Below are 15,122 nucleotides of genomic sequence, written 5' to 3' on the forward strand. Positions count from 1 at the left end.
ATTTGCACATGTCACTGTTATTCGGTGCCTGCCTTCACTCCTTTCTTGCACCTGGCCCATCAATAATTAAAAGTTTCTTACTTTGTAATTTGTTAGGCATCCGCTAGAGTTATATAGATGAACATCATATGTTTTCTCTAAGCCTAATCCATCCACAGTACATTAGAAGACAGCCTCACAACCCTAAGTTATCTGTGTGGAAATGTTCTATAAGAGATAATTGAACCCAGTTCTGACTTGCGGTTTCTTATTCCATAGAAGCTGATAGCTCAACCAAAGGAAACTCAAACTATTGAGAGAAAATAAAATGTCAGTCTGATTCTCTCACTCAGGAGCTCAGAGAGAAGACTTTTTGAAACCACAGGGACAAGTCTTCTGAAAATAAGTGGGTTGGTGGAAGAATTTGCTTCTTGCTTCTTGCAGAACTCTATGGTTCTTGGGCTCTGAGAATCTGGAAACAATTTTATTAATAAAAACAGGGATGAGAAAGCAAGGAAATGCATTCCATCTCTTAGAAATCTGTTCCTCCTACTTCATCGTGAATCTTCATTAATGACATTGCTAACTTCTAATCTCACAAGCTCAAGATCTCAGAGTTGTACTAAAGCCTCTCTGCATCCCCTCTCCTCTCCATTCAGAGCCAGGAGGCCTACTAGACTTCACCTCTGTTACTTTTTATCGCTCTTCTCCATTGCAGCTACAGTGACCCAAGTTCAAGTCTTTAGTAGCCCTTTTGTAGTGGTCATCTGTTAGTCATAAAAGCCTCAATTTCCCTCCTCTTATAATAGTTATACCACAAGATCCCTCTGGAAAACCAACTGCTACCCAACCCTTAGCTCAAGGGTGAAGTGTGCTATTGAGCATTCCATTCCCAGATTATCATAGTTGCCTGAGCAATGGGCATGTGACTCCAGCAGAGGCAATGAAAAGCCTGGAGGTTTTCCCTGAGACTTCTAAGAGAGAATACAGGGCTTGTATCCATATGAGGCCTGATGATTGTGCTGACAATCGAGCAAACAATACCAAGTACTGGAGAGAGAAAAAAGGGATGTCTTGATATCACTTGAGTCCTGGGACAAACTATGTCTGAAGCCATATTTGCTTGTGGGTTGTTAAGCTATGTGAGCCTTCAAATTCCTTTACTTAGTTTGAGTTTTTCATTGCAAAGAAAAATACATACTTGATGAACCTTTGATACAACAGCTTGCTAATTTGTATGCTATTTCCTCAGCATGTGCATCATATTTCTTCTCTATGTGTTTGTCAGAATGCTGTGGTCAACATACTCACTTACTGGAAACTCTTTTTATCCCCATGCTGAAGCCATCCACTTGCTTGCTCTCCTCAATCTGTCATTCCCATCTTCTCCCCTGGCAGTCATCCCACACAAGCTCTAATTCAGCAACACTGTGCTTCTCCCTTAAGTTTTCTCCTCCCTCCCTTCCTTTCATTCATTGCATAAATGTTGAGTGAATGCTTCCTGAGTGCCAGGTACTAGATGCTGGGAATTCAGTTACAAACCAAACAGACAAGAATCCTTGTCTTCATGAAGCTGATAACAAACATGGAAAGACAGGCCTTAAATATACACGGAAAAACATAGAGAAACACAAGGCAAAAAGAGGTAATGGGGAGTGCTAGGGAAGTCGCAGTTATAAATAGGATGGTCAGGTCCTAGAGGTGCTGACATTTTAGCAGAAAACTGAAATTGATAAAGGAGTTGGAGAAAATCGTTTCAGGTAAAAGGAAGGAAAAGAAAACCAATGATAAAGGTCCTGAGTCAAGAGTATGAGGAGGCCTGTGAGGCTGGAAAAGAGCAGGAAAGGAGGTAGGTGGTAGGAAGGAGTCATGGGGCCAGGATCTGGTGTCACAGAGTCTTATGGGTCATGATAAGGACTTCTGCTCTTACTCGAAGTGGGTGGGGATCCACTGGAGATTTTGAACAGATGACTAACATGAAGCATCATCACTCTGGCTGCTGACTTGAGCATAGAATACATAGAGGAAGAGAGAAAGCAAGGACAGCAGAGGGGGGCTGCTGATCTATCCAGATAAGATGGTGGGTCCTGAACTAGGATGGTGAGATGATAAGAAATATTTCCACCATGGAGATAGTGAAGACAAAGGTGATAGCATAAATTTATTGGATGGAGACAGAGAGAAGAGAGGGAAAGGGAGAAGAAAAGATGACCTCAATGCTTGGGCTTAGGCAACTAGAAAGATCGAGTTGCTGTTGATCAGTTTGGAGAAGCTGCAGGAGGATAAATTTGGGGGTCAAGTTTTGGAGTGTAGTTTTGATATGATAATGTTGAGAGGTCACAAGACATCCAAATGAAGGAAATATCTTGTAGATAGTTGGCAATAAGGATTCAGAGTTCATAGGAGAGGTCTGGGTTCGACATAGACATTTAAGAGACACATATAGATGGTATTTAAAGCCCAGTGACCAGCTGCAGTGGCCTGGAATGAAAGGGGAGAGAAAAGAAACGGCAGGACATTTAGGTCAAGAGTGAGATTATCTATTCTCTTACTGTATAAAGTAAGCAGAAAGACATCATTTTTACTGTATTTTTTTTCAAAGATCATTATTCAACAGCCATGTGCTATTATAATAGTTTTTTTTTAAAAAAGGTAACACCTAAGGGGTGAAAATGAGAAGAAAGAGAAGTCTTTTTTTATTAATGAACAGCAAAGCAAAAATTAATGTAGGACAAAAATGTATGTCCCGATCTCTTTTTTAGATGAAACTTCCATAAACAAATTAGGAAAAGTACTTGCATTTCCTTCCAGTTAGTTTAATTTAAAATTTGCTAGGCTTAGATATGTAATAAAAATTTTTGCTCCAAGCATGAATCCGTTCCCATTTGGATTTAAAGAATAAACAATTAGAGTGCAAGCCCTTCAGAGTGGTGCAAACATGACAATATTAATTCTTTGAGAGTAAGTGATATGTCTAAGATAAATTATCAACTTGGATGAATTAATAGCATAAGTTTCAGAAAGTATCATTACTTAAAAAGTAACTTTCCATAAATTTTTGTTAAGCTAGTCTGCAATTCAGAGGTTTTCCTCATTCAACTAGGCTTGACTCTCAAGCAATCATAATTATTGAGGTCTCTTTTATGTAGCATGTATGACTCTTACTTGGTAACGAAGGCAAATTGAAAAGGTGACAGTTATAAATCTATCTATAGTTTCCTTTTAAAAGGCCCATGGTACCATTTTGGCTTGGAGATACTATTTACGAATAAATAAAAAGATATAGTTTAAACTTAATATATCTGGGACCTGACCATCCTATTTAAAACTGCATCTTCCCCAGCATTTCCTTCCTGTATTACAGGAAGGCAGATAATATTTTCCTATTTATCATGCAAAACTGACTACAATGTATATAATTCATTAGTTTATTTATAATCCATTTTTGCTACAGAACGATTTAAGGCAGCTTCAAAATTTATGTGATTAAACCACATTTTAAAAAATAAAGGAATGGTTCAGAAAATTGGGGTCAGTGGGAAAATGAGGTAAGAAATTTGAAATGATGCCTGGAACTGATTTTTCAATGTTCTTACAACAGCACCCAGTACTGTTTTCCTATAATTCCTCTAATTTTTGGCTATAACCACACATTTCATTTCCTAACATTTAATAAAAATTTCAAACTACTGGCTCTGTTAAATTGGATGAACATTTGTTTCTCTATTAATTTAGGTACTTATTGGAGAAATAAAAGTCAAGTAAATAAACTGACAGGAAACAGCAGCTTGAAATAAGTAAGAAAGAAATATTCAGGTAGACCATTGACTTAAGCATACTTTTTCAGAAATTAGGATGCCATAAAAAAAAAAAAAATCTGAGGCAACAGCCCCTGAAGTTCAGTTTGGGCTCTACTGTTTATAATTAATATAAACTTGGACACATCAATCACCGTCTTTAGGATTCTGTTCCCACATCTGAAAACATGTGCATATTCATTTCCTTAATGGGGTTATTATGGGAATCAAAAGGGCTAAAAAAATTTGAAAATAGATTACCAATTGCAAAGAGATCTAGCAATAAGATAATTTTAAAAATATATATACTTTAAGTTCTGGGGTACATGTGCAGATTATGCAGGTTTGTTACATAGGTATACATGTGCCATGGTGGTTTGTTGAAATGGCTAAAAATAATAATAATCTAAAATCACTCAATCATGGTCTGCATGTGTTGTTGCCCTTGTCTAGATGTTTCTCTGTACTTACCAGTGCTACCAATGTCATGCTGCAGCACAATCTTATTGCTATTCATTTCTAGAGTGGGAAAATACATTTTCTTTCCCAACTGAGTATCATCAGAATTTTTTCATGTTCTTAAGCTATTTTCCTTTTTCTTTTTTTTTTTTTTTTCAAGATGGGGTTTCACCATGTTGGTCAGGCTGGTCTTGAACTCCCGACCTCAGGTGGTCTGCCCGACTTGGCCTCCAAAGTGCTTGGATTACAGGTGTGAGCCACCATGCTGCTATTTTTCTTATCAATACAAAAACTCCAAAACTGAAAAAGATAGCTCAATAATTAAACAATGTTCATTTTCTGCTTCTGGGATTTTTGTATATAGCAAAATGGGTACTAAGGAGAAGGACAGTGAAAAACATATTACATTAAAAAGAAAAAAAGCAATTCTGCATGTTAAAAAGAAGAAACAAAACCCAGCCCAAAGTAATTCTTCATTTACAATTCATCGTTTCACATCAAAATCTCTACTGGGTTTTAGTCAACCATGTAGCAATTCTAGATATTTTCTAAGGGTACCATTTATGGTTGTATTTATCTGAAGGCTCAACTCTTTAGACTTTAATGAGTTCCTTCAAAGCATAATGCTATTCCAAAAATCAAAAGAACTTTGGCCTCTCCTGCTTCAGAGAAAAAAAAAAAGTAAACACTGCACATATGAAAGAATAAAACTGTCACAATTAAAAGCTACCCGATCAAATTAAAAATGAAACCTTGAATTATTGCCTAGGGTATAATTGCTATGAGGTAGTTTATTCCATAAACCACTGAGAGAGAAAAATGGTACAAGTTTCTCCATTTACTAAATCACCTCAATAAACCATTCAGGGCTTTTTGAAGAGCTATTCCCAGGACCCAGTCCTACTGCACTTGTCACTGGGTGTTCCACACCAATCCACCACTTTGCACTTGAGCAAGAAGGATGCTTTGGCATTTAAAATCCAGCAAAAGTAAATATCACTGGAAATCATGATGGCATTTTATAGTTAACAAACACACTAAAAGAAATCACTTTGGCTGTTTATGGGAGCAAAAGCTCAAACAAGGACAGGCCTAGCTTAGAATCTTTGGTGTGGTTCTGTTGTAACAGGTGGTTTAATAATTTAAGGGGATCTGGGTGCACTGGAGGGTCAAGATGCATTAAATTCAGCAAATATTTCTTAAGTGCTAGATGCATGCCAGGCAGCGTGTTTTGGCAATTGAGGTACATTAGTGAACAAATACAGTGGAAGAGTCCAGGGCTCATGGAATGATGTTAGAGGATGATTCAAGCAAAGATGAAAGAAATCAGCAGTCTTTGTTCCATGGCAACGGGCTAAAGGAGGTGGAAAAGGTTCAAGCGTAATTTGATTCTGCTTCCTTTCACCTTTGTGGGACACCAATTCTACACGTGTTCTGTGTTTGCAGACAGGGACTAGGTGAGCAGGCTATATAGCAGGAACATGTGCTGGCTCCTGAAGCCATCTGCTGGCATGAACATCAGGGGGTGCTATGATTAGTCCTGCAGTATTACTGCTGTTAAAAGTCTTCATTCCTGATTTTCAGATTGACTAAAATATATTATTCTTTCCCTGCAAATGGACTCCATATCTGAGATGCCACATCAAAGTGCCTCTTCTTTTACGTGAGGAGGCATCATGCTGTAGAAATAATTCATTTAGTCACTGCATCACCTGGGCAAACAAACTTAGCTTACTCCTCATGAAATAGTAGTGAGATTTTTAAAAAGCCAATGATGTACATAATGACTAGCCCATCCCTGGCACGTAAACGGTGGTATTTGGCTATACAGAAAAGGAACTAGAAATCATATATAAATAAATAAATAAATAAATAAATATATATATATATATATATATATATATATATATATATATATTGGGAGGGGTGGTTTCTTGCTTGATGACCTGGATGAATGCTTGACTCTTTGACTTGGCGTGCAACGAGGCTTTAAGAAAATGCAATTTGCATCGGGGAATGAAGAGAACACAAAGCAAAGCTTGGCTTCTGACTTGGAATCCTCATCACAGCCTCTGACCCTTGCTCCCAGTAGTGCTCATTTGAAATTTCCCACGTGCACTGAGCTGGTCCCTAGTTCAGGCTGACAGCTCACTGGGGTGGGAACACATTGGCTTTCCCACGTCTCCACTGCACTCCGGACTTTTCATCAGCTTGCAAGGGTGGTGCCTTGTCATTTTTGCCCCTCTTCTAAGAAAAAGTCCTGGTAAGAATAGTATAATATCAGCCCTTGGAAGAAGCTGACAGTTTTCTCCATTCTGCTCTGAAGTTCTTACTAATCCCAAGAGCAATGATGAGTTTTCTCTGGAATTCCCAATATTAGTTACAGTAGCAACAAGTTTCAGAACAATTCATGTGTCAGTGATTTAGTCAGTGAGAGCTTTCTGGTTAGGATAATACCAATGACTTTGTCTAGATATTCATGATTCTTTGATTTCCAATGCTCCCACAGAATATTCATTTTATGTTAGCCAGTTTTTAATAGGTGTTGATATTGGAAATGGAGCGTCATGATTTAAAAGTAAGGGAATATAAGCAGTATGGACACTGGAAAAAATCCAAACAACAACAAAAATACATTTTTTTTTCTAGTAATAGAGACTTGCAGTATTTATTCAACAAATAATTACTGAGTACCCATCTTTTGCCATGTGCTTTCTAGGTGATGTTAATGTCAGTGAATAGAACAAACAAAAATCCCTGCCTTTATAAGGTTTGTATTCTATTAGGTTTCAATAACCATAATAAATAAGTAAATTGTATAGTGGGTTAAAAGGTAGTAAATGCTATAGAATAAAAAGAAGAGCAGAGTAAGGACCTAGCAGTATATATGTCTGGGAGCAGTTCACAGCATTATACACAGTGTGGGCAGGGTGGGCTTGATTTCCAAGAAGACATCCAAACATGCTTTGATAAAGCAGGCATCTTATCACTTTAATGTAATCACAGCAGAAATCTTTTTTTTTTTAGTGCCTAGTATATGTTAATTCTGTTCTAGGTGACTTAAAATATTTCTAAGTCTTATAACAACCCTGTAAATTAGGTCATGTCATTTCATCTTTTGGCTAGGGAAGTTAAGTGTGGGGGCCCAAGATTACATAGCAAATAAGTGGCTGATCAGGGATTTGAATTTTGGTAGCTCATTCCAATGCACATGGTCTTTCTATCTTACCAGTGTTTCCCAACATTTGGTTTCCAAAGCTGTGGTTAGGAAACTACCAGAACTCCATGGAGGTGTTCACTAGAAAGTGCAGATTGCTGAGCCCCATCCCAGTGCTGCTCAATCTGATTCTCTGGACTGCATCCTAGGAATCTGAATGTCTAAGTTTCCTTGCAACTCTGCTGCACACTCAAGTTTGAGAACCACTATTATAATTACTGCCTTGGTATTTTGATAGAGTGGTCATGGTGTCTACTATTATGATATATTTCCAGCTCAAGGATTTCCAAACCACTACCTGAAAAGCAAACAACCAATTACAAAGACTGTCCTAGCCAGACTCTTAAATTGTGTGTCAACCTCTGCATCTAGGTGCCTCTTCTATATTACAGGATGAAGCCAGGTTCTTTTCTGCCATTTCCCATTAACTCAGTGGCCACTTGGGAGAGGAAGTCTCAGCATCAGGAAATGAAGGACATTAAAACATTAACAACAAATTTTGGGCCCCTGCCAGGCCTCTGTGAGCTTCTATATTCCTTCCCACCAGTTCCTCTATGGAGTCACTGCCTCCAGGCCTGTTCTGCCTTCCAGGACAAGCGTATAGCTACCTCTCCTAACAAGACTTCCTTTCTAATGCTAATGGAAGTGAAGGTCTCCTTTTCGAAGCTCCTAAACCCAAGGACTGTGAAACTGCACAATTACTACTTTTAACCATCAAGCCCTGACTAGCTTCATCCTTCCTTGTTTGGAATTACAATAATTGTGAAAGCTTCTTTAAAAAGCAAAGCAAAACAAAACAAAATAGTTACATACACGATATTTTTGTTCACCTATGCAGATCAGCTTTGCTGACCAACCACCAGCCTTGGTTTAGCCAACTAGATTTCAAACTGTCAAATATGCCAAGAGAATCTAAAATGTGATCAGATTAATTTTCTTCTGTGTTTTATAAAAAGGAAGGTGGGGAAGTCAGTGCTAGGGCATAGAACCATGCAGATTTTAGAACTAGAAGGGATTCTGGCTATCATTCATTCAAATCTAGTTTTTTGCTAACTAAAATGAATAGAAACGAAAGATGAGGTTATATAGCTAATAAATACCAGAGATAGGACTATAGTAAAATTTTCTGCTCCCAGAAGTCAGTTTCTTTTCATAGACCCAGACTTGAGATAATTGTCTCCCTTTTCCTCCCACTCTACTGTTATTCTGTTATTTTTCTTTTCTTTCTTTCTCTCTCTGTTGGGTTTTTTTTTTTTTTTTTTTTTGGAGACAGAGTTTTGCTCTTGTTGCCGCCCAGGCTGGAGTGCAATGGCGTGATCTTGGCTCACGGCAACCTCGGCTTCTCAGGTTTAAGTGATTCTCCTGCCTCAGCCTCCCGAGTAGCTGGTATTACAGGCATGAGTCACCATGCCTGACTAATTTTGTATTTTTAGTAGAGATGGGGTTTCTCCATGTTGGTCAGGCTGGTCTCAAACTCCCAACCTCAGGTGACCCACCTGCCTCAGTCTTCCAAAGTGCTGGGATTACAGGTGTGAGCCATCTCTGCTGACTGACTGTTATTTTTCTTAATATGAGTCCCATAATCCTTCTAAAGAGATCAAGAATGATTACATTAATGGTTAATTTATTACAAGAAAGGTATCCTCAATTTCTCCATGCCCAAATGTTTTCATATGTATAAGGAGTAAAACTTGGTAATATGGAAATCATATCTCACAGAAGAACCATAGAGCCATTCATTAATTCAACCAATATTTATTATGTTCCTACCATGTCCTAGGCACAGGGGTAATGCAGTAAAGGAAGTACTATAGATAGAAATGGACCCAAAAAAATCATCCTGTCATGTAGTTAACATAAACAAGATAAATTTGTAAAACCCTATGTTAACAGTGGTGAGTGCTAAGAAGAAAAAGCAGGGAAAGGAAATAGGGAGTGAAGGTGCGTGTGCGTGCGTGCATGTATGTGTGCGGTGGCGGGGATGGGAGGTGCATTTTATACTAAGTGGCCAGTGAAGGCCTCTTTGAGAAGTAAAGACTATAACTGGCCACCAAAAATAAGAGAGAATGTTGACATCAATCCCTACAGAGAATGGCAAACAAAGATCAGATCTGGGAAAAGCTGGAAAAGGTAGAATACTGATGTTTTTATACTGCTCTTAGTAATTCAGGTGGCAGGAAATGGAGAGAAGAGCAATTAAAATGGCAGCAGCTGTATTTTCAAAGAAGCCAGGAAGAGTTTTGTTGGTATCTGATTTGAAAAGAAATGCCCGATGGTTTGTGGTTTCATATAAAGGAGAACTTTACTTAGATAATAGAATTAAGATTGACAAGAAGTATTGTTTTGTTAAAAAAAAAAATCCAGAGAACATGAAGTAATGCCAAGACTACTTGGCAGGATGATACGTGACTTAAAAGTTGATGAAAATGTTGAAAAGTTCAGACATTTGATTCATCCAAATATGTAGCTAATTATCAGGATTTTGGCTGAAGTGTACATTTTATGTAGAGTCAATTATTAATTCAACCTTTTTTTGAGAGCTTATCATGGGCAATCCAGGGACAATGTTTCAGAGATACATACAAGAGAAAGATGCCATTCTACCTCAGTGAACTTTTCAGTGTGGTAAATCTATTTGCTCTTCCTCCTGGGCTTCCAACCAGGATACACTTCCCAGCCTCCTTTGAAGTTAAGTGTGGCTTGTGCATAAGTTCTGACCAATGAGATCTGAGTGGACAAGATGGATGACCTTTCTGGGGTTATCTGTAAAACCCTAAAAAATGGCAGAGCCTCAAGATACAAGGAGCTGGGATTCCTAAATCACCTGGAAGGCTGTCCACCTAATATCTGATTAAACTTAATGAGAGAGAGCTATTTATGTCTGTGTTAAAGCACTGAGATTTGAGGCAGCATGTGTTACCCAATTAATATAATTATTAATTAACACATAAACCGCTACAGTTTGCACAATACTTTGACATATCAAATAATTCTGGTCACCACTCTGAGAATTACATCACCTTTGTATATTTCTCATTTCTAAAGCTAGTATTGATGCTTAATGAGTATTGAATTACTTGCTCACAATCACATAGGTAAGATACAGAGGGCAAATATTCTTAAACACTGGGTCTCAAATTTATAAAAAATAATTGGTGTAAGACAAGCATGGACATAAATATAATGCACAGCAATTGATAAGTGTAGACAAATTACTAGAGAGATTTAAAAGAGGTAACTAGCATTCTTAAAGGATGCACAAAAGGGTCTAGCGGAATAAGTAGGCTTTATAGTGCTTGCAAATTGACAAGAGAAATGGAAGAAGAAACATGAAGAAGGTTCCTGTAAATTTTGACATGCAATATTACTGGTGAACAGAAATAGAAGAGAGTTGGCAGTTGTTCTAATGTTTCAAGGGAAGTTGTACCAAGCAATGTAGTTTTATGAAGGAAAACAGGAACTGGTAATTCAATACAAATCAAAAAAAATATGTATTGAATGCCTACCAGATGGAGGGCTTTCCAAAAGCGTACAGAGGATACAGAGAGGAGATAAGGGTGCAGCCCTTGGTTTAAATGCATTTATACTCTACTAGGGGAAATGAGCATATATGACTATATACAATGTTGGGCAAGACAAACATCAGTAAGAACAATAATGGAGTTCAGGGACAGAGAAGTGGCATGGGAAGGACAGAGGAAGGACAGGTGAAGTTTCATGTAGGAGGTAAAATGTTAAGATTGACCTTGGAGGAGGTGAAGCCACTGAAGATGCTTATGAATACATGAATTCATGAGGGACACAGAATTCCAAAAAGAAGGGCTTTATTAATGTCTTGAGCAAGGACACTGCTTTATGATTAAATGAATCCAAAATGTGACCATGGTTTAGAGGATGACAAAATGAAAATTATAATTTGGCATGTTTGTTAAAACATGGAATCACAATAGTTGTGCAGATTTCTACTCCTGCTGAAACTGCCTGACTTCAAATGAATTCAGTGAGCAGCACTACACATCAGAGAGTGGTCTCCTAGAGTTTCATCCTGCCTTCAGAGGCAACCAGTAGGCAGTTTGTTGTGATGTTCTGCCACAGAAGGGCTACCTACCATGAACAGGGCTTCATAATTTTCAATCATCTTCTGCACCACAGCAATGATGGCCGTGCTCTCCTCAGCCCTGGCTGAACTCTGGACTGAGAATTCTTTGTCTGATGACTTCTGCTTGTGCAGCAGGTTGGGTCCAAATATGGTAGCCAAGTTTAGAGATGTCATTTTATTCCCAGTGACCTAGGGGAGAAGAAAACATAAGGACTGTTGTTATGTTTGCCTTTCAAAATACTGGGTGATTCAATAATCACTGAAACCTTTTCTTCATTTTTTATAATCCTGCAAGGATGCCATCATTTCTATCACAATCCATGGAGAGCATCACCATTTTCCTTTTGCTTTCATATCTTGGATTGGAGCTCATAGTTCAGTGGTCATCTCAATAGCATATTGAGTAAAAATTTGCAACTCTAAGTCATTTATTGTAAAATGGGTACTATATAAAATTTCTATCCTGTTTGCACTTAAGAAATATTGACACCCATCCATCCATCTATCTGTTTCTTCATCCATCCCTTCATTCATCAATCCATAATATCGCCATTGATTCATCCACTCAGCACCTATCATAGGCTGGGCATTTTTCATGTGCTATAATTATTTTAAAACTGTTCCAGCAATGATCACAACATAGACCTTATTTTAAATGGCTTTCCTTCTAGGGAGGAAATAAACCTATCATTTACAGTTAATGACTGCAAACTATAAAGCTCTCAACTCCTAAGGCCCCAGGATCACCACTACAGAGGTGGAAATATTTGCACAAACTCTCAAAAGAAGACTAGAGTTCGCTAGGTTGAAAAGCAAAGGATCTGGGGCAGGGGACAATTTCACAGTGAAGAAAGCACCACACATGCAAAGACAGAAACATCTAGAATATGTCACAGAGCCCCAGGAAACTCAGTGTGGAAGGGGTTCTGCAGGAAAGGCAGGCAAGGGCCAGGTAAGATGATCTTTGTGTGTCACACCAAGGAGTTCAAATTGTCATCTAAGGGCAAGGGGATTCTGAACAGAGCAGAATGGAGATGGAATTTGCATTTTAGGAAGAGCAATCTATGAAACAGGGGATAGGGGATGCAATGGAGTAGGACTACCTGGAACACACTGCAATAGTCTAGGCTACAGCAGCTAGCATCTGAACTAGGAAGGAAGAAGTAGGGATGAAGAGCAGCTTCCCAAATTATGGAGCGCATGAAGGGTGAGGAGGATAATGCAGAGGGTGAGGCTCTTGTGTTTAAACAAAGGAAAAAATGGAATGGAAGGAAAGTAAAATGAGGAACATGAGGGGCTGACAAGGGGTTCCTGAGACTCCAGCATCTTTAAGGAGCAGCTGATGAAGGAGGTCAAGAATGGGTGAGAAGTTAGAATAAGAGAAACCTATATCCTAAAAGAAATGATAGGCGAGTTTCAAGTGAGTGATGAGCTGTGGCAGAGGGTCATTGAGATATGACCCTTCCCTCCAGAATGGACTCTCTGATGGTTCTGATGTCCCAGATAAGAGTCATGTCAGTGGTGTGGCAGGAATGAGGAACAGTTGCAGAGGTGGAAATAGTGAATGTAGACACTTTCTTCAAAAGATCTCACAGAGAAGGAGGAAGAAGAAATATAGGAAACTAAAGAGGAGTACAGGGTGAAGGAAGGAAACTATTTTTTAGCTTGAAGTATAAAAAATTATGTTCAATATATTAGTAATTAGAAAGTACAGGTAAGCAAAAAGAAAAAAAAATTGCCCATAATTCTACCACTGCCCCAAATCATCCATTCCTATGTCTTCCTGTGCACATATATACATGTATACCTGAATTTTTTTTCTTTAAAACTGGGATCTCATCCATATGTTATTTTGTAACTTGGTTTCTGTCTCAACAATATGCTACAATAATCTTTCCACTACAAAAAAAAAAAAAAATCCTGTCTTTAGTCTTCATTGGCCCATAGAATCCCATTGCACAAATAAACCATGATGTGTTTTAATCACAGTCAACTGATAGGCATTTATGTTGTCTTGAATTGTTTGTTGTTATAAACAATAGTACAAAAGTACCCTTGAAAAGACATTTTGTGAGCTTGGGTGAGCACTTTTTAGGAGTAAATTTCTACAAGTTGCATTGTTGTAATAAGGAATATGAACATTTTTAAAGGTGTGGGCATTCTTTCTACTTACTTGTCTTTTTTTCAGGTGAATGGGAGAGTCTAAGTTTCTCTAGGCTAGGGTTTCTCTACCTCAGCACCAATAACATGCAAGGCCAGATCATTCTTTGCTGTGGGGGCTTTCCTGTGCTTTGGAGATGTGGAACAGCACCCCTGGCCTCAGCCTACTAGATACCAGGAGCACCCCGACCCCCAGCCTACAGTGTGACAACCAGAATTATTTCTAGACATGGTCGCATGTCCCCTGTGTGGTAAAATTACTCCTGGTTGAGAACTACTGGTTTGTGTGTTTTTATTTCTCTTGTCAATATCAGTTGAGAGTTAGGATAAAAATGGGAACTGTGCCTGCTTGGTGGGGATTTTGTGCCTGGGAAGATCTATACAACCTTTCAGAAACACCTTGGTATAGAATTTAGGAGTCCTGATGAATAGTTGAGACAAAGCCCCCATGAACACCACTCTCATCCTCTGGAGCCATGAGCTGGTGACTGCGCTGTACTGCAATCCCGGCATGGTACACAAGTTGTCTTATTTTTAAAAGGTGAGGCTGTTTTCAGGTGAACGGCCACCAAGCGAAATTATTTCATGTGATAAACACTGAGAATTTGAAAGAAAGTGCCCTTTATGTAGGATCGTCCAATTTTTATTTCACTGATATAAAATCTGACAAGTTTTTGTTTTATTTTTCATTTCTTTTCCTGCAAATTCATGATTAAGGTGAAAATAAAATATGTGTCATTTTCAAATTCCTCCCTTTAGAACTCAGAGGTATTTGGAGTGTTTCCCTTTACTCCTTTAAAGTCATAGTAGGGTTTTCTCATTTTTTTTTTTTTTTTTTTAAGCATGAACAAATGGAAGACTTTGTTTTCTTTTAAAAGAATGTTTCGTACAAGGACAATCTAGAGCTCTGTTTCCGCTCTTTCCTTCTCCTGTTGCTATTCTGGGAATGGAATACAACCCATCTGTAAAACTGCACACAGACTCCAGCTGCAGACCAAGTTGCTTGGGTTTGTTAATGCTTTGGGTGTTTGTTTTATTGTTTTTTAACATGGAAAGGAGACTTGCTCCGAGGCAATGGCTACCTTTTCTCCATGTATTTCAGCATATGTTTGTATGTGCTATATGGCTGTGTCTAGGTAATGCAATGTGCACTTGAGCCAGGCCATTACTTCATTTGTAAATTAGTTATCAATTCAAGAAAACTTTCATCTTCACTAAATAAACATCCTAGATCATTTCTAAGCCTTATATGTGTTAACACATAGCTCATATGTGTTAAAAGTCTGGCATGTACAGGCACCAGGCTAGGGGCTTTCCACTGGCCATTTTAATTCTTTCTCACTATAAGCTTAAGAAGCAGCTGCTGCTGTTGTCCCTGTTTTATAGATGAGGGAAGTGATGCCCAAAGCCC

The 15,122-nt window shown here is 38.4% G+C and overlaps 1 protein-coding gene across 3 annotated transcripts in view; it reads right to left on the reverse strand.

The window, feature by feature from the left end:
- The window catches only part of ARHGAP6 (Rho GTPase activating protein 6), a 542,269-nt gene that overhangs the window by 22,013 nt on the left and 505,134 nt on the right, over positions 1 to 15,122 (reverse strand). For all 3 annotated transcript variants that reach the window (XM_003920302.4, XM_074391719.1, XM_074391720.1), the window contains exon 9: positions 11,561 to 11,740. In XM_003920302.4, the coding sequence (XP_003920351.3) occupies positions 11,561 to 11,740 (180 nt within the window). The remainder of the gene's footprint in view (positions 1 to 11,560; positions 11,741 to 15,122) is intronic.

The sequence above is a fragment of the Saimiri boliviensis genome, chromosome X (assembly GCF_048565385.1).
Source record: "Saimiri boliviensis isolate mSaiBol1 chromosome X, mSaiBol1.pri, whole genome shotgun sequence".
Classification (NCBI taxonomy): Eukaryota; Metazoa; Chordata; class Mammalia; order Primates; family Cebidae; genus Saimiri; species Saimiri boliviensis.